Source organism: Sinohyriopsis cumingii, unplaced genomic scaffold (assembly GCF_028554795.1).
Source record: "Sinohyriopsis cumingii isolate HCF-2022 unplaced genomic scaffold, ASM2855479v2 utg000160l, whole genome shotgun sequence".
Taxonomy (NCBI): Eukaryota; Metazoa; Mollusca; class Bivalvia; order Unionida; family Unionidae; genus Sinohyriopsis; species Sinohyriopsis cumingii.
The window spans coordinates 1,704,171-1,725,686 of record NW_028315873.1 but is presented as its reverse complement, the minus strand read 5'-3'; the positions used below and the strand labels follow the sequence as shown (position 1 = coordinate 1,725,686).

General features: G+C 33.6%; 1 protein-coding gene across 1 annotated transcript in view; it reads left to right on the top strand.

Moving 5' to 3' along the window:
* LOC149774630 (chymotrypsinogen B-like) overlaps nucleotides 1-21,516 on the top strand; it is a 51,513-nt gene that overhangs the window by 6,665 nt on the left and 23,332 nt on the right. Inside the window, exons 3-5 of the mRNA XM_089944957.1 lie at nucleotides 1,990-2,105; nucleotides 5,229-5,393; nucleotides 9,866-10,042. Coding sequence (XP_089801083.1) covers nucleotides 1,990-2,105; nucleotides 5,229-5,393; nucleotides 9,866-10,042 — 458 coding nt within the window. The remainder of the gene's footprint in view (nucleotides 1-1,989; nucleotides 2,106-5,228; nucleotides 5,394-9,865; nucleotides 10,043-21,516) is intronic.

Below are 21,516 nucleotides of genomic sequence, written 5' to 3'. Positions count from 1 at the left end.
TCATAAAATTAACAGAATGGGATTTTCTATAAGAGACTATGTTACCGTTTAGTTGGTTCTAAATGAAAATATGACTGATCTGACACACAGTATGTCTATCACAATGGACAAGTTGAACGTTTTTCATCACAACTCTTTATTATCAGATGGTCTTGTTGATATCTTCTCCTTCAAATACGTTACCCATTTCCGTTAACGCTAGCTACGTAAGTCCTACTATATAACAAAATCCAGCCCTCTCAAAGGTAATAGCTTTGTATATAGACAAAGGGCAATATATCCCGCCTAGTACTGCTAGTTGTAAGCTCCCACTAGTGAAGTGAAATTAGTATTCACTTTGACTTTCAAAATCCATGCCCATATATTGAAAGATTTTGTTATTTTTCAGATTTATTATGGAAATTTCATCATATTGTATGCACTTTTTCTGTATAGGTTATGTGTTATTTGATTGCATACCTACACAAGGCCACATATTAATAGAACATGTTTAGGTTCATGATCATACAGGCAATATTTTTCTTTATCACCCTGAATTTAGTGGAGATATTTTTGGCATTGTTTTAATGTAGTTAATATGAAATTCCGTTGTTTCTAATTTCTTGCCGTGTCATTTCAAAATCAACTATAATAACAAGGTATGCTGAATGCAAAAATTCAAAGCTAGCAAGTAATATCACGTCTCATATATCGCATATATGAAGAGTACTATATCCATCAGCTCTAATTCATCTTAAATGATCAAAATATGGATTTCTTATATATCGTAATCACTTACGTATTCACATTCATCTGAATTGTCATTTTCAAGTAATCCATTTCCTACATATAGTGGATCATAACGAGGGAGTTTCTCCTCAGACTGTGTAATGCTGCAGCAGATCTTATCCTACTGGATCACCTCTACATGTGACCTTTGCAGATGGCCTTGCTATCTCAACGATGCAAATCGTCCTACTGTATCACTTAAACGTGTGCCATTTGCAGCTCACACGTGTACTCATATTCCATGCCACTCGATTACAATATCAGCATAACGAGCAAAATAGTATCATTCCTGGATGAATGGTGCAACCAAGTTTGGCGAACAACATAAATATCATTAAAGCTGCCACTAAAAAGGATGTGACTGTGTATATACATGCAAGTTTCATTGGATGCAAAACCCATCTGTTACCAAACTTCGACACTGTCAGTAACCAGTAGGACACAGGCCTTCATGTCAATATCTTGGAGATGAACGTTATCATGAACGTCTTCATTTTTAGAGCAACTGTTTTCAGAACAAGTTTGTTGTTATGGCTGTGTAGTTAAATTAAGCAACTGAAAAAGAGAAATCAAACAGCTATGTAAAATTCTACATAACATGGGCATAACAACAGCCAAATTTCCATAATTGAGCGGGCAGTTATGAGGAAATAGTAGGCATATATATTTGATTTCAATGTAATCAGGTAAGCATTCTAGGAGAAAAATATTTTATTGGAAAGTTTACTTGTAATAAAGGACCTATGATATTTAGTTTGTCATAAGTGGTGCAGATTGTACATTCACTATGGCTTAAAAATGTTATTGGATTACTTCTTATAATGTCCAGTTATAGTTATAGTTAATTGTTCTAATCTCACAATCAATATGGCTAACATAATGGCCATCGTGACAGTCTTGTTAATGCCTCTTCCCTTAAACTGATTGTCATACTGACATGGTGTTTTCAAAATAAGACTTTTATATGATGTCTGACCGTACCACTTATTGGGCATCAAGACATGCATGCTACTCCAGACATACGGGTTGGTGTTTTTAATTTTTTCAAAAATATTAGTGAGTTTTTAAGAAGAACAGAAAAGTAAAATACACTGACTTCTCTTGAGTTGCTTTAACTGTTTTGGACATTAGTTTTAGGTTTCCCATTCCCATTTTTCTGCCATAAAGGCGATGTCTACTTGTATAAATAGCATGTATAATTTTATGTTTCTGTTTCCATAGAGGTCTCAGGAGTGATGAAATCATTGTGAGAACAGGTGACCACGATAACACGGGTTATGATAGCCATGAGAAGGAGTTTAGGATTGCTTCTTTCTTCACCCATGAGCGATATAATGGTAACGGCGGATGTCTATCTCACACTTCGCTGTATCGCATTATAATATATATTGGATGCTGTACCTGCTTTAGGATAAACATGTTGTAGCCCGTATCCATATATATTACAAGAATATTTCCAACATTGATTCAAAAGGATTAAAATATACATTATAGTGTAAATATACTGGTATATACGTTTGATAGTTTTCTATCAATTACATAGATAATAGTTTTTGTAAGACCATTTCTAATCATGACCCATATTAGAGACATATGCAGTTAGCTGGATATACAAAGCTTAAAAAAGGCATATATTATGGAAGTTGAGGAGGAATACGTCGCTAAAGCCATATTCTATAAAATAAAAGACCAATTCAAAATTGATAATATAAAAACATGTCTTATGGAATAAAATTACAATTCAATATGAATAACGTAAAAGCATGTCATATGATTCAAAGTAGCACCTCAAAATGAATAATATGAAAGCATTTCCAATGATGGAAAAGATCAATTCAAAATTCAAAAGAAAAATCATGTGTGAATATAAATCAAGCCAACACATGCAATATGATTTTCATTTTGTTGTATTTAATGTCATCACAAGCATCTGTAACATGAAATGTAAATTAAAAGACTGAGTTCTACATTTTGCTGTATTATGATCTATAAGGGAAACATTATCATGGTCATTTTATGTCTAGACTTAAAAAAAAATGATTTAATTTAATGCACGTTTCATGTCTTCATCAAGTATATTCATCATTCATCAGAGATACAGATATTCAAAAAACATTACTAGGTCATTTATTTAGAGTTGTGTTTAAGATGGGTATTTTTCTGAACAAATGCACTCATACTCTGCTCAGATATCTTCAGTGAAAATAACATCACATAACTAGTATAACCAAAAATGATCATATTTCTACAGCTATGTGTACATCTGTGTTTTTAATTTGATGGGATGAATGTAACTCAGTAAAAGGTAAAGACTGCATAGGGATTTAGGAGATGAATGAACTAATCTTGAAGCAGGAATAAATACATATAACAATTAATCTTTGTGAAATTATAATGCTTCTTTTCAATTACTTCTTATGACAAAACCATTGTCAATTCATTAGTATAACTGAGTGACATGTTTTCCCTCATTAGATATACGTTTACCAGTATTTACTTTACATTATTTGCAGATGTTCTCATTTTTCATGATGCATGATTAACGAAAACATGTGTGTGCATGTTTAGTACATTCCTGTGTGTGCATGATTATTCCATGCGTGTGTGTGCATGATTAGTGCATTAATGTGTGTGCATGATTATTGCATTTATGTCTGTGCATAACTAGAACATGCATGCGTTTCCATGATTAGTTCATGTATGTGTTTGCAGTATTAGTGCATTCATGGGTGCGTACGAATAGTATATGCATGTGTTTGCATGAATAATGCGTGCATGTGTGTCCATAAATAGATAACTAGAGGGCCCCGTGTGACCGAGATGTATAAAGCTCTCTCCGTTACGGATCTCTACCATCTCTGCATGATTAGTGAATGCATGTGGGTCAACGATTAGTACATACATGTGTGTGCATGATTGGTATGAGCATGTGTGTGTGCATGATTAGTGTTTTCTTGTGTGCACATCATTAATCACATTTCCATGATTAGCACATACATATGTGTGCCTGATTAGTGCATGTATGTGTATGCACGATTAGTGCATTCATGGGTGCGCACGACTAGTACATGCATATATGTGAATTAGTAATGCATGCATATGTGTGCATAACTAGAACAAACATGCGTTTCCATGATTAGTGCATGCATATTTGTACATAAATAATGCATTCATGTGTGTGCATGATTACTGGATTCATGTATATGCACGAATAGTAAATGCATGTGTGTGCATGATTGGTGTATGTATGTTTGTGCATGATTATTACAGGCATATGTGTGCATGCTTGTTGAATGTATGTTTGGCATATCTAGAACAAGCATGCTTTTCCATGATTAGTGAATGCATGTGTGTGCATGATAAGTTCATGTTTTTGTGTGCATGATTAGTGCATTCATGAGTGCGTACGATTAGTACATTCATGTGTTTGCATGATCAATGCGTGAATGGGTGTCCATAACTAGATAACTAGAGAGCCCCGTGTGGCCCAGTGGTCTAAAGCGCTCTCAGTTAGGATCATTGATATCTCACCTGTGTCTGCGTAGGATCGAGTCTAGGATTCGGCCAATGTGGGCATGTGAGAAAGCTTGCCAGTAGCTTCTCGTGGGTCGGTGGGTCTTCCTGGGTTTTTCCCGGGTTCGTTCTTCAACATTAATACTGGTCGCGTTAAATCCATCAACAACAACAACATTAATAACTAGAAAAAGCATTAGCTTTCATTATTAGTGCATGAATGTGTTAGTAAGAAGTACATACATTGGAAAAGTATAATTATTATGATAGAAACATGGCAAGTTAAGCAAGTAAAATATTTTATTTTTGAAACGCATTCATGTTTCATTTTAGTGATTATGATGGGCAAAATAGGTTGATTTGTTATACATTTTGGACATTATGGCAGTTGTTAAGTCTTTTATAGTAGTACCTTTTAATGATCTTTCGGAATTTTATTATTTTACCCTGCCATTATTCTGATTGAATTTTAAAAATATTTCCTTGGATATACTGAAGCACATGACACCATAAGTCCAATGATTAGGTCTTTTAATTGCAAAAAGTACCGTCTTTGAGGCTGGAAGCAATGTAGATCAAATGTGTCAAAGCGCCATATATTTACTAATGTTACTGTCAGCTACCAAATTTATTTGTTTGAATGTTTATTTCCTCTTTCATATATGACTCTTGGAAGAGATGCATTATAAGCAAACTATATATTGCAACGGGACTGATTTTAGTGTGATGCATCAGTAGTGTATTATTAGTGTATCAAACAGCTCTCTGCGGTGCTGCACATTGGACTTATATTTGCAGTAAATTTTAGTTGAAAAACACTTCCACATTCTATTTAAGATGGTCAGTACAAAAGATATGAAGTATTTTCAATTGATAAGAAATGTACAACGGGTTTCATCCTGTGTTTGAGTCCAGAATGTATTGATACTAATTTGCATTAATTATAGATGTAAATCATGATTATGACCTGGCACTTCTTAAGATTCGACCCAAGGATGGGCGAGGCATTGTGTTCAATGACTATGTACAGCCAGCATGCCTCCCACAAAGTAACACTGAGTACACAGCGGGAATGCAGTGCCACATTACAGGATGGGGGAAAACGTCTATGAGTAAGTAAAAGCTTGCTGGTGCTCAAAACATTTGCTGCTTACATTTCTGTTGAAAGGTAGGTACGATATATTGATAGTTCTAACATAGTTACCTGGAATTCTCAAGTCCATAAGGTATTGTCCCGATTATTTTTGTGTGTTTCATCCCCACGCAATCGACATTTACGGGATAAGGTGTATTGCGTTTTTTTTTTTTTTGTTGCTAATTCTTGCGTTTGTTTTTTCGTTATGCCCGTTGTATATTGGAACCTTTTCTACCTACACATATGACATTTGTATTGATGTATCTCATCAAGAGTAACTAATAAAGAACTTAGTGTGACCTGATTTCTGAAGCTGCCGTTAGGTAGCATGTAAGTTGTCATCCATTGTTTCAATACACTCTTAATACCCTTTATTCTATTACACTGGTGCTCATAAATAATTGGTATGTGGATATATATTAACATAAAAAACGTAACTATATACAATTATAGCCCTCTATACAATCAACCTTTCATTTGTTAGACCGTCAATACTTACACATATAAAATAACCATCATCCGTTTTTTGTAGTCTTAGTTTTTTATGTAAATCTTCTTTACTGGACAATTACTCAGTGTTATATTAACACCTGAGCAGAATCACGTTTTTGTAATATTGTTGTGCAGAATGATGATTTGAACAAATTTATTTTATTCAAAGTATTCTGTATTGGAAATAAAAAGTGCTTTAAATTAATATCCCTGGACTTTGGTTTGGATTTATAATGAAGTTCAAATAAGGATATATTTTTTGATTATATTTTTGTGATTCCATAAAAGCCTATTCGCACATTGTCACAACACAAACTTTTTTAGATTTTTAGATTTTTAGAATACCGCTAAAGTTTATTTAGACTGTTTTCATTAGGACTTGTGTTAAAAATTCTAGAATAGTCACAGTAAGTTATTTTTGTATTGTCACTTTTTATTCTAGGAAAATAAATTATTTGTTGAATTATACAAAGCTTGTTGCTTTTGAGTATTTTTAGTACTTATTATAATGCCTTAGGTTTGTAATAAGGAGTTGCCTATATACAATGACCCGTTTGACTTTTCCCCATTGGTGGCTGATATCACATGTCTGACTGTGTTGTGGAAAACCTGGATGAAGTAGGCATTTACCCAGTGGCGAGACATACACAAATGTTAAGTGCTACCCACTAATCTGAGACTTAGTCATTTACCTAGACACACAACCATTGGCTTAAATCCTATCCAAGCCAATCGGAAATAACGGTCACGGCTTTACCCTTAGAACATTCTTAACTCCATTGCATGACATCAAGATTTCCATAAGCAGGTGCACTGTCAGGTACTCCAAATGAGCCTTAGCCGTGTAGGGATCCATGTTTACATGTAAACACATATCCGTATTTTAATTAATCATATGCATCATTGAAATTAATCATATCCATCATTACAATCAATCATATCCACCAGTTTAAGCTTTTACATTAATTTAGATATTGTGATAATGTATGCTATTCTTATATTATGAGAAAGGATGAACGACAATACAGGTTTCAGATGCTGCATCCCTAGGTTAAAGAGGAGGTCAAAGTTTACAACTTCATATGTAATAAGGACGCTTCCCTGTAACCTGAACTCCAGATGCAATAACTGAGGGATAGTGATCATAGTTAATACTATGTTTAACAAATAGAATATATAACAACATGGATTTGAAACATATTTGCCAACACGGGGGTTCGTGATGATGTGAGTTGACGGTGACACTTCAGAAACAAGTTTTCAATATTTGTAATAGGCTGTATCTGTTTTGTTCTGCTTCTCCTAAAATGGTATTAATATTTAATTTGTATTATTTGTTGACCTTTTTAATGTTGTTTTGTAATATATATGTATATATATATATATATATATATATATATATATATATATATATATATATATATATATATATATATATATATATATATATATATATATATATATATATAATGCTTAATTGACCTTAGGCTAAAGTCAAGTTCAATAATAATATATAGTTAATATGTTCTGTGCGATTGCGGACTAAATATCCCAATCATGATCAATATAACCATGTTTAACATAATTTGAGTTAAAATATTCAATTTTGACTCTGACCCTAGACACTTCTAGAATGGAAGTTTCCATAAATGCCAGAGTATCTCCAGAAAATGGTAATTATGACGTAGGGCAAGAAGAGGGGTATATAATTTTGTTGATCTGAACATGATTCATTCTTTTCTTAACATCTTGAAGTAGAATTGGTTATATTGTTATATCGGGTTATTCATTTTTGTGGAATAATGTATTTAAATTACTATTTATAGGAAATGCAAATTGCTCGTCAATAATATTCTTGGACCGGAGTATTTGGAATTATCTTGAATTGAGACAAGGACATTTTGGATTATAGTATTGTGACAAATTCAAAGACTTAGCATATCAGGAAAATGTAAGCCATTGGAACACCACCATGTTCAAGAATTCAGGAACATGAACACATTCAACAATGGAATTTGTTCGGAATATCACTATAATTCAGTTAGATCTTTAACATTTGGATGTGTGATACAAACTAATTATATAGTGTTATTTAATTTAGAATGATGTAAGTTCATTGTTTCATTTTGAATTATAATCTAGGAAAAAATTCATTTGCTAAATTTTACAAATCTTGTTGGTTTTCGCTATTAGTGTTCAAGAGTCACAACAGAACCACTAACTATATGACTTGATAAAACATCTTTGTAGTAGCCACTCAGCAACCACTGGCCGTATGACTAAAAGACAGAGAAATCTTTTATATAACATCTTTGTAATAGTCACCCAGCCACCACTTGGCGACCTGTCTAATACAAGAGAAATCCTTTATATAACATCTTTGTAACAGCAACTTTGCAGAATCTTATCATATTTTTAGACTAGTATTCTTGCACCATTGAAGACATTACACCGATATTAGATAAAATAAACAGAGGTGGTCATGAGGCCAGCGGTCAAAGATTTAAAGTAGTAAAATCTTTCAAATTTAAATCTTTCAAATTTATTGTATATCAATTATGCCAATCTGCCAACAAATATGGCTTCCATTACCATGAATAGTACATTATTGGAATGACTTGTCTGCTTGACTGAACCTGAAGAAATCATACATGTATCAACCCAGTGTCGGTATCTATCAGGTTTGTACCATGACGTTGATTTTCCAACTGCAGTGGCTACCAATAATTAAAATAGATAATTATTGAAAGTAATTATCGAAACTTACTTGAAAGAATTTTACCAGGTGTGGCTCATACATGTATATATTGATATTGGTATAGATATTGATAAAACGAATACAGTTTACCATCGATATATAGGTGTGGATATTGATGTACTGTATACATTTGCATATATATATATATATATATATATATATATATATATATATATATATATATATATATATATATATATATATATATATATACAGGTATAGTGGCTGAATACAGTTTGCCATGAATATATATGCTAGAAAGATGCGATAAATTAAAATACCATGAATAAACTTTTATGGGTGTTGTATATATAATTGTATTTTTGAGTTACAAAGTCTTCAGATAATTTGACCTGTTTCAGTAGTTTACAAATAAATGAACCTTTTAGTGGCATCTAATCAGGAAATCCAAATAAGTTAATACTAAAAATGTTGTAGGTTATGATAATGATAGCAGAAAGCAAAAAATACCAAGAAAGGTATATAAGAGGCTTTTGTTCCTTATTAAAGCTTGATTCTTATACCAACATGTTTTCTGAAAATGTAAACTCAGAACTCTAGGAGAGTGACAGATGACAATGATAGTCTATTACGTTTGGAAGAACATCCTGCTTGCAGTAAAATATTGGGATATGGGATTGCAAGAATATGAATGAATTTGGAAGACAATAGTCAAAATACCCAAATTAGATTCAATCTATCGAGTCTATACACTTATCTCAAAGCTGTGTGGATCATTATACTGAGAATATTATACTAGGTAATTTAGATTTAAAAACTGAATGATAATTAGATCTTATAGTTTTCATGGTGACAACAGCTTTCCAAATAAACACAATGTGATATATATTTCACAGTGTGGACCGAATTAGCTGTTATTCTGCGCTTTAGATGTTCAACTGAAATAGGTTGCTTCCTTGGTCGGGATAATTCATTAGTAATTTCTCATACTCAGAGCATAACTATCTTCAGAATTTAACAACGAAGTTCATCACTAAACAGGGATATGGGGACTGAATTACCACCTATCGACACAAGTCTCATTGTATAACGTGACCATTATATGACAAAAAACATTGTTATTACCGATAAGTTCGAATTCTTAAGATAATTATGCTCTGAGTAATTGAATGTCTAATGATTCATGTAGTTGAGCAGTTTATAGGAAAATATATGATATGGCTTTTATACTTTTCCAGGATCGCTTCCAGACATACTACAAGCTGCCGTAGTTCCCATCATCAGTGATAGTGAATGTAAGCGTGTATACAAAGATCGCATAACTCCACGGATGTTTTGTGCTGGTTACTTGTATACTGGAGGTGTGGATAGCTGTAGTGGAGACAGTGGGGGACCTTTTGTGTGTAACATAAACGGTAATAATGTATTGCTAATATATTCCGTTTTGATGTGGGAGTCTGCATTGGGGTCATCTACAGTTAGAGTAGTCAGTTCTTTGAGTGGCAGATCTGCTACCCGTTAGGATTTTACTATAACAATTACAGAAGCAACCCTTCGGTGACAATCTTACAGAACAAAAGCGAGAAATACAAAACCATATCATCAATGATTTAAAGTCCACATATTGCCTTGCAAAGTTTTGTCTGGATCTTGGTTTTTATATTCGAGTCAGTGTAATAACACAAGTTTCGAGATGGCTCCTGTGATACACGAGCTGTATATATTCCATCCAGGATCAACAAGACAGCTAGCAAAGACTACATTTGAAATCCTATAAAAATCTGACTCTTCATTTCGAAAGAGTTCAAATGTAAGGATTTCAATATGACTGTTGCTGTGGTCATGTTTGACATCAGACTGGCACTATTTTCATTTAAAACCAATTAAATAGAATATGCTGTCTTATGGTGTCAACCCTATGCATTTGCAATGCCAGTAGCTGGTAAAGGAAAGTAACATTTCCATTGGTCAGAATGTTACCTCGTGATCAAAATGAATTGCGTTTATTTCTATTCGAACTGAAAGGATTACTATATTTTTAAGAATACCACTTCTATAAATAGTCACGAGTACAGCATAAGACATACACTGTCAGTGAAGGCAGATATGAAGTATGTGTTAAAAGAAAACATCATTCTAACAATATTTTTAAAAAATAAAGGAATAAATTTGGCTTTCATTGGTTGAAGGACTGGTATTATGATGACCTTATTACGATAAATCAGGACAACCCAAAGTGCTATAAATAGCTACGTAACATTGAAATTAGTCTGTATAGTTGACTGCCATGGTGGCCAAATTGGATGTCAGATTGGTATCATATTTCTATTTTCATTTAGGATTGATTAGATAATAGAAGCCTTACATTTGAAAATTCCATGCTAACACAAATACACACGAAAAAGGTTTGAGCATAATCGTATAACATGATCATAAAAGTATAGACGTTTACACTGTCCAGCATTAAAGGAAAAGAAACAGTAGTTATTACAACATTAATTCCTTTAAATTGCAATGGTTGCTACTGTCATGTAGCCACAATAACATTCTCAGTGAGGTACATCACAGTAACATTCTCAATGATGTACAGCACATGACATTCTCAATGAGGTACAGCACAAGTTTAAACTGAAAGAAAATCATATGGCTTACAGGCAAGTGGTGACAAGGGGGGGTAGTATTAATTCAGAAAATCCAGAGGCGGAGGAAGTATGTTCTGAAGGAAATATATATATATATATATATATATATATATATATATATATATATATATATATATATATATATATATATATATATATATATATATATATATATATATATATATATGCTTTTATGGACATAAGCAAAGTTCTTGACATATTTAGCATAGATAATGCAACTACTAAACGTACTCATGCATGCAGTTGCACGCAGTTAGTCAAGCATTTTATCAATGATCCCGTTCAGTCTGTTCCTACTAATGATTTGCTCCTTATGATGCAATTGTGAATTACCTTTCTTAATCATGTGTGAATGTAATGGAGAACACCCATGACAATCACCTTTTTATGGCAGGCTTCTAAAATTAATTTACAAGTTCAAGAATGGAACACCTATATGTCACAGAAAATCATTTTCTAAATTTGTGATCATTATCTTAGGAAAATGTAATATAGAGACGTCACATTCATTGCATTCCTGAGGCAGTATATCTAATAGACCAATTCCCAAAGTACCTTGAAGAACTCATTGTATTACGATGTAATCTGCTTCATACATCATCTCCTGAGAGCTCAAAAATATCATTTAGTTCTTTATAGTTTTCAAAACAGACATTATATTGTTATTTTACAGTTGAAACTATTGTTTTCAGGTAAATACACAGTTATAGGAGCCACATCATGGGGGGATGGATGTGCCTTGGCTAATAAGCCCGGAGTCTATGCAAAGGTCACAGAGTTCCTGACATGGATACAAGCAAAAATGAAGCTATAATAAAATAAATGATGTCGGGTCTTACTTAATCATGAAACAAATTGTTTGTACCGTTACTCATATCTGTATGAGATATACATAATTCTCAAAGGGATGTGGCCACATCGCCTTGAGGAACATCTGTTGTAGATTTGTTATAAGATGAGAATAATGTAAGATAATACAAACTATATTTCACTAATCTGAACTTTTTATAACTTCAGTCTGCATAATTGTTTTATCATAATGGATAAGTGTAATCAATAAATATCTCTACTTTGCAATATATTTGCTACATAATGGATACTAGTAATTCACAAATAAAACAATTCAATTGCAGTACAATTCAGATTTATTCCTTGAATGACTTCACTGCATTTCCCAAAACTTTTAGATTATCTAAAATGATTTGAGAAGCAGATTGTCAAGGGGCCTCGAATGGCATAGTGGTCGAAAGCTCTCAAAGTTAAAGATTACTGCCGTTTCACCTCTGTCTGTGTGGGTTCGATTTTCAGCTGCGGCCAATGTTGATAGGAGATAAATCTTGCCAGTAGATTATAGTGGATCAGTGCTCTTTCCGGGATTTTCTCCGGGTTCCTCATATATTGTACTAAACATGGAGTTAAACCCTATAACACCATCAGATAGTCCAGGAAAAAAACCGAGGTACAGTAATCAGTTAGAGATCGCTTCTTTTGTTGGAGGTGACGGTGACGAGCAGGACGTATTTCCATCAATTTACATCCGACATCCAAACGTATTTTCTGATACAGACCGAGCATTCTTCAGGACGAAGAATAGTGGGTAAAAATTATATTCAAGTTCACAAATGAATTGTAAACTTCGTTGATCAAAAAAAGAAGAGTTCATTGTGTCACAGGATAGAAATAAATGGATCCCTGGATCGAATGACAACACAGCACAATGTAATGAAAGATGATAATTTATATAAAATGAACTAATATATATATATATCTATATTTATATATATATATATATATATATATATATATATATATATATATATATATATATATATATATATATATATATATATATATATATATATGTGTGTGTGTGTGTGTGTGTGTGTGTGTGTGTGTGTGTGTGTATGTGTGTTAGTGTGTGTGTGTATAAAAGTTGTAAAATTAGTTCACTGCCAAACCCCACAGCTCTCCAGAATTATTGGGTTGGCCCTTACTTGTGTAGACAGTACACACCCTTCATGTATAGACCATGCGCACAAGTTTGCAAGCTAGAGGTTTCCTCTTCGTATGGTCTTGCATCATCTTCCATATCGACAAACAGACTGCCAGACAGATATATTGAGATACCCGCACGCATATGCACCGACAGCACAAACTTTTCCTATTATAGGTTGGCAAACTTGTGTTGGCTACACCCTCAGTTATTTTATCCACCATTCGCACAGACTCACGGATAGACATACGTGCAGAGCTATATACAGCCCTATGCATATATTGACAGCTTCAGACAGCCCATAACAGCTACGATAAAACCAAACTGGTCATAAAACCTGATCCGGAATTAATATCTTTATATGTATGCTACAAAATGAAACCAATAGCAACATGCAATTCAGAAGTTCACAACGATTCAAACCTACCTGGTAATAAAAGCATCTTTTCACGATACGACATTAAAAACCGAATAGGCTTCACATTTCAAATGCAATACAAATTGAACACGTACCCCTATGGCTGGAGAACACAAATGGATAGCGTCCACACAATTGACAAGCTCCATAGACCAGAGTGTCAGTTAGAAACGGAACATGCCATAAATCCACATGAAAATGAGTATTAGTTAGGTTAAAGTAAACGTGCTTTCTGTGGTTTTAGTGAATCTTTCCGCAATCGTATCTACGAGGAGATACATGTTAGTTCAGTTGGTTACCTATAAAACAAGTATTGACCCTAAGTAACGTTGCACGCGTGTACGACGAAAATGTACATATTATTAGATTAAGTTGTTGGTTTTGTTGTCTCTCAAAGCATCTGAAGGAACATATTTGCTTTTTGTGATCGTTTGTACGCTGTTGAATGTGAATTGTTTTAAGTACACTACTAATAAATATATTATCATATGTGCGAACCTGATGCATTAGCCAGCAGTTTAAAACATGTATACATTGCTCTATGTACGGTATAAATGTATGTATATTGTGTCGTTGAACAATGTTGGTTCCTTCCGTACACTGATTTGTCAGCTGGACACCCTCGCGGAAGAAAGGCAGATCTCATGGGAGATGAAACTCTTATTAATCATTGTAATCGCTTTTTTAGGACAATATCGAAAATTCCTTGAGTTCATTACGGGAAAATCAAACGTATAGTTTGTAAATCTCTCTCTCTCTTCTGTGTATCTCTCTCTCCCTCTCACAACATGAAGTAATAAAAAAGCAAATCCATTCATTGACTAAGTTTGCAAATTATTCCATAGTAACTACATCGTATTCGAAACAAATGATATTTAGTTGCTGCCAATCTCCATTTTTACCCTTATAACTTTAGGTAGGTTTGGAAGTATGATAATGTTGATTCCTGTTGAAAACAAAGACACAGTTGATAATGATATGCAAGTATCTAACGATCATATGCTATTCTAAACCCCCTTTCATACACCGCGATCTGTAAATCGTCAGAACTACTATGTTTTGCATTGACTTGCCCTGTTCGTAGCTTAGGTGACCATATATAATACTTTGTTCTATCCTAATTGTTTTGAACGATACATGTTTGCATCCTTCATGAGTCACAACTTAAGAAGCTTATCACTTATGTGGAATATGGGGACGTCGTTCAATACCATTCTACCCCAATTGCGTGCTACCGAATTTGCAGCATATCGTTTTACCTTTATATCACTGAAACTACATTATTACCGGTTTCAATCAGTATATTTGGGCTTCGCTTTGGAACTGTTTTATGTAAAGTCTCTTCATATTTAAAGATGTTCTGTGTGCATGTGATAAAATGATGTGTGGGATTACGGTATTTAACTTACGAAGCGATCTTCTTGTCCTGCTTGCCAGAATTGTGTATATATTTGTCGTACATTGACGTTTTTGTATGTGTTGTTATTTAATATGTCGCCTTCGTGGATGTCTTCTGAACGAACAACACTATTTGCCTCTAGAATTATTATGCTCAGTTCTAATCTGAATATAAAAATATAACAAATCTTCAACAAATTAGCTTTGATTGCTCTCAACAACTACAATTATAAGTCGAATACAACTGCAACCGACACGGCTTCAGATCTGCCGTCGGAAATGTGTTGGCAGGTATGGGTCTCTGCAGATATTTGGAGTAATGAGAAAAAGAATTATTGTTGAGTATGCATTATACTACGGCACACCAGGATCTTTGTTGTTTGCAGTTTGAGACGATCATTAAGCGAGAATATCCGCATTACGGGGAGATATGTTCCCTATTTATGGTGCTTTGGTTGTTATTATCTAGGAGATTACCAACCTTGGTGGTATTACTCTGATCGAGTAAATAATAAAATAAGATATGAAATAATGGATTGATTAACACGGATATGTTCTAGAACAGCACGAGCCCCCGTATACAAAATATAACAATTTAATAAATTGCATAAACAAAATAAAATTGAACATGACAAATATATGATAATTCTTCTTTTGGAAATAGAACTAAAAAAATCATACGAAATTGAATTAGCATTTCTGCTTTTCTAAAAAAAATACCAATTTCATCACATACTAAAGTGAATTAACAAACTCTTTAGCTCAGCATGCATTAATAACCTGGTTGCTTCCGGTTCTCACCAATTCAAAATTGATGACAAGTCAGAGTCGCCGTAGTGTTTTTCTTGTTTTCTCTTTACATGCTCATCCTCTTCGGGTCACCAACCGTACTTTGACTGTATGTCTTCTTTTCCCACCGTGTGATACACATATGGGGCTACTTTTATCTTCAAATAAATGAAATTTATCCTAAGTATTTGTCATTATTTTATTTTTTTTCGTCGAACTTTATTTCCATTCCCGTTATGTCAGATGCCGTCTTATCGTAATTCATCAGAGTAAGGCCAATGCGATCCGTTCTCAGCCTATCAACTGATATACACATCATCTCCTCATTACCAAAAAAGGAATGTATGTGGCAACTGCTAGAAACGTCTAGTTACACTATGACATCACTATTTTAGCATACAAGATCGATATCATTTAAGACATATATTCAAGCAATCTCGGCATGAAACTTACTAAGAACGCATTCATATCAATATAATAGTGAATGACATTTTATAATACATGAGTTATATAACATTAAAGACGAATGAATACCATCTTACCATGGGAGCTCAATGAAAATTAAAGTATGAATTTTTAAACTAATAAATGCGTCACATAATTACAGTCATTTTGATTAACGTTATCCTAGAGATTCCTAAGTAAAAAATAAAAATGCCATCAAACAGTGAGTGATTAAGCATTGCAATCTTCCGATATATTGCGAGCATAGCCCTTATGTCAATCTGTATTGTTACCTGTCAAGCTAACCACCACAAATCTGCTGCGATATAACATTTACAAATAGTTTACATCAAAACAATACGGTATCTAATAATTCGTTCAATTACTCAAGTGGGATTTTTATATTCTCGACAACAGTTTTTATTCCATTATATTCACAAGTTTAAACTGAATATAGATATCGACAAAACTTTACCAATCAGTACTGTATCTCTCAAATGCACGTGCAATGTAATGTCATCTGAATACACATGACCGTAAAATGCGTGAACTGTCACTGGGAGTATGACAATATATATTCAAAGGACAATCACGTATGCATATACACAGATGTTTCACACAGGGGTAACCTTCGTACGACATTACATTAAGAAGTTTCGTTTATAGATCATTAATACAGCTGGAGATATGCCAGTACGACTAAACGTTTACACTGTGTTAACCTGTAAATAATGCAATACCTGGAGTTAGAAGAGTTGGTAGATGTATCATGAAGGGAATGTTCTCATTACTTTTTATGAAATTATATTTTCTCATATACGTATTATGTTTCAAAACATTATTATCGGATGATGATTTATGGACATGTACTCTTCATGGTGACCAGACTTTGGTGGCGGACACAATCAGATCGATAGAAAGGTGACAATTTTACTCCTTTACGGTATTGTCACTCTACCGATGATATGATTTGACACCGCTGATGATACAGAGAGAGAGAGAGAGAGAGAGAGAGAAGTTCGTGTGCGTATTGAAAAGAAAACGGTAACTATCATCATGAAGCCCAACGGAAAACTGTTTTATTGAAAATAAATAATGTTTGCAATAGAGAGTCACAGTCCGAGTATTGAAATGCATGTACATAATGTGTTACATTTTAGATTTAAAAAATATATATCATATCACAATTTTCCTTCAAGTGTACTTATTTCATGAAATTCACTAACGTATCTGATAGAATATAATATAACTGATACAATATTGAAAATATTAAGGATTTAGCATGATTAGATATTCAATATTTCTTACCAATACCACGATAATGTTTTTAGGGAAGCAGTTTACTTAATACTTGACCTGAAATACCAAAATACTATGTTATGGAACTTTTAAAAAAAAGTTTATTTCAAAATTAGTTATTGCTAAGCATGCAGTTGTAAGCAATACAATCATCACTAAGCCCATACACCAGGTTGGCGCACGACTTTAGTCGCTGCTTAAATATAATTCTTGAAATTGGAGAACATCACTCGCATCCAAAAAGGCCATCAAATCGAGTGGTGAACTTAACATAAGCTTCACTGTTAAGTACAATTATGGGACACAATTAGTTTAATATGAACTGCATGAAGAAACTTTACGAGGACGTACCACTCGATACAGCCTTAAACGTTTAAAGTACATGCTGAAGGATGCGAGGAATTTTAGTCACGTTATAATGATATACATGTGTTACCTAATACGTTATTTTATACATATTGTACAGAAATCTGATATGTTTACATTTTATGTATTATTGTTTTTGTAACTAAACTTTGCATTTGTTTAGAATGATTTGTCTTCCATTATTGTGCAACTCATTTTAACATTTTCAAAACTTAAATTTTAGTTTGCACTATGTAGACTCTTTTGTGCTGAGGTGATGCAAACTAATACTACTACTACTATACACACACACACACACACACACACACACAAACACACACACATACGCGCGCACACTGACAACGGGAGGCACCTGCTCGTATAGTTTTGAGAAGATCTTGGCATGAAACAGCCGGGGTTCGAACCCACGACCGTCAGAGTCCGCGGAAGGTGCTCTAACCACCAGGACACCAGATTGGTCTAATAGGGATATATAATGTATTATGACTGTATAGGGGCAAAGGGAATTTAAGATAGGGATAATGAATGGCAATGGAATAGGTCTGTCTAGCGACGAATGTAATTTAAGATGAGGAACAAAGGACCTTCACATTGGGGATAATGTGTCATTAACATGGGAATATTGGGCCTGAATAGGACGAAAAATTATGTCGTGATAATTTCTGAAAGCAGAAATAAGATAGTCTCTCTCTCTCTCTCTCTCTCTCTCTCTCTCTCACACACATACACACACACAAATTATCAGTCTTAATCTCTCTCTACGTCGTAATAAGTTCGATTAAAATGATAATGGTACTTGTTCCGTTTGAAAATGCCTATCCAAAAATGTGATCATAAGTTTCCAGAATTATGTGATCTTTTCTGTTTGTTTTGTATTTGCTTTAAAACAAAAAAACTTACACCCTTGCATACTGCAAATGAATATGTCGCTGGCTGAAACAAATCTTGAGTTGACGAGCTTGTACAATTCAGATATACTAGCTTTATCCTTTTTTCCCGCCCTTAGATTTTTGAAAACTATGCAAGATCATTTGTAGCGTGTGCAGCGAGAAACGTGACATCTCTCAAATCTGGCATATATTTACGCAAATTTAAGCAGTCAGTCGACAATAAATATCACACTACCATTTTATGAAATTGATGACTGAATGAAACCAATGCACATATTTTACATATAATGAATGTTTCTCCTAATTATATTTGTCCTGTAATATAGCAAAAAATAGCAGAACCAAAAATTGTCTGCATTGTTTCTGTGTTGCTTCTTTAGCATTGTATCTTTGTATCTGATATGCATTGCCAAGTTTGTCTGCTAATCTCACAAAACACAAGACTCCAAACTTACTGTAACTTAATACAGTAAGACTAGTGTGCATTGAGACCTACGTAGTTATGCAACACAATATAAATCCATAGTAATTATTGTACATCTACAACATAAATATTGTTACTTTTTCAGCGACACAAAAGCAAGAGCCAGTCAAACATCATCCAGCGCTACCAATATCAGATCACTTATCATAGGCACATCTGGGCCTGGTAAGACGCAAGTATTACCTCATATGATATAGATGTCTACGATGGTATTAGTTATATTTAGTGACACCATCCCTAGATGATCAACGATATCACGATCTGCTCAAAGACTTACATGGAAATGCATAATGGTTGCACAAGGATGCTAATAATACTATTGATTTTAAGATCGATATTGATGAAGTCCCATCTGTAAATAATCTGAATGGATTTATTTATAATCTCGCAGCATGCGATAACGTGATGCTCGACAAGCAATACAGCTTGGATATTTTCTCCAAGCAGACGCAAAAACATTGATGTTATATACGTTACACAGCGAATTACACAAATACACTAAACTAATTAGAGATAACTGTCATATCATATTTGTGTTTAATGGAGGCGATACACATGCTCTACTACGAAACATTAATTAGAATTGGTTATCCGGGAATATGGATATAATCAAGTTGAAAAGCTTCTTTTCCCGTGCAATAGCAACCCCACATGGATTTATGACGATACATGTACCTGAATGTCGCTCCCAATATCGGTTAGGTATTGATCCAGGTTTCAGTTGAGAGACAGCAGCAGGAAAGGTGAGTACAAATATTGGGTTAGCCGGTGTGTAAACAAAAACGAAAATACAAACTCAAAAAATGATCTAACGCAGTTAAAACATTCTCGGTAGGTTAGAGGATTCGTTTTGGCGTAATTGAACATGCAATTTCATTTTCGTAGGAAGTTTTATTTTCGCGGATGGACCACCGACTCTTTGTAGGGTCCACCATTCCTGATGCCTCTTCAAACATAATAGCTCCATGTTAAAAAGAAAGCTTTATTATATTAATGTTTACTTTTATTTATGGGGGATTGTTATGCATATTTAATTTAATTTATATTTGATTTGATTTAATTGTTTGTACATTTTAAATTGTTTTTATTCTATTACATGATATTGTAATGTAACTTTATTTACTGGATTTGTCATTGTCTAGAAATTCAGTTCGATCTGACTGCATTTTCTTAAAACAAGTTAAAAATGAAACTTTGTTTATAATGCTGACCTAGTTCCTGACTTTGATTCAGAACCAGTGATAGTTGTAGTAAACAACTTTTATTTTCGTCCTCGAGGTAACATTCATAAAGGGAAATCGAGTCCATACTTGGAGTACGTGACACATAGCAATGCATCAATCAGGTATATGCAAATTATTGACAAACATCCGTGCATCTGTTTTGCGATGTAACAAGATTTGTTATTGGTGTTTTGTGAAAGAAGAGTCAGTAGTGTCATGGCACTTGAAAAGATAAAGAGTTGTATGTTGCAACCAGTTTTTGGACTCATTATTGTATCTTTCTTCAAATTATTCGAATTCCGAGAAAATCATTTTTTGTGGTCTCAACTGATTCTTGAAAAGGGACAGTTATCAAAATTTATATATAATTCAAAAGAAAGAATGCTATTTTATATGATTCAACAAGAGACTGTGCAGCACTTCACCGACGATTAATGACGTCATCGTCTTGCATTTTGGATTTCATCAGGATTTCAACACATGCAATTTGATTAAAAGACATTTTCATTTTTATTTTTTTGTTAACTCCGGGGCTATTTTTGGATTTGATCGTAAAACCGTAAGTTCTTTTTATTTCGATTTTCTCTTCATATTATAGGGAAATAATTTTTTTCTTAAATTTTACAAAGCTTTTTGTTTTCACTTTCCGTATTAATCTGCATTGACTTCGAGAGTCTAATTCTATTTTGTAAAATGTTCCAGATTAATAACAATATTAGCCTTCAAATGAATTATATCGAAACAGTATCTCACCATAATCACATTTTCAAAGTTGAGATGTTGGCGTTTCGCAAGAAAAGCAATTTGGTTTGGTCTTTTGTTTAACGTATTTCCGATCTTTATGTTTTTATACTAAATGAAATTTTCTCCCGTCCTAAGGTTTACATTGATACAATTTGAGACGAGATTTCACATGCAGTGA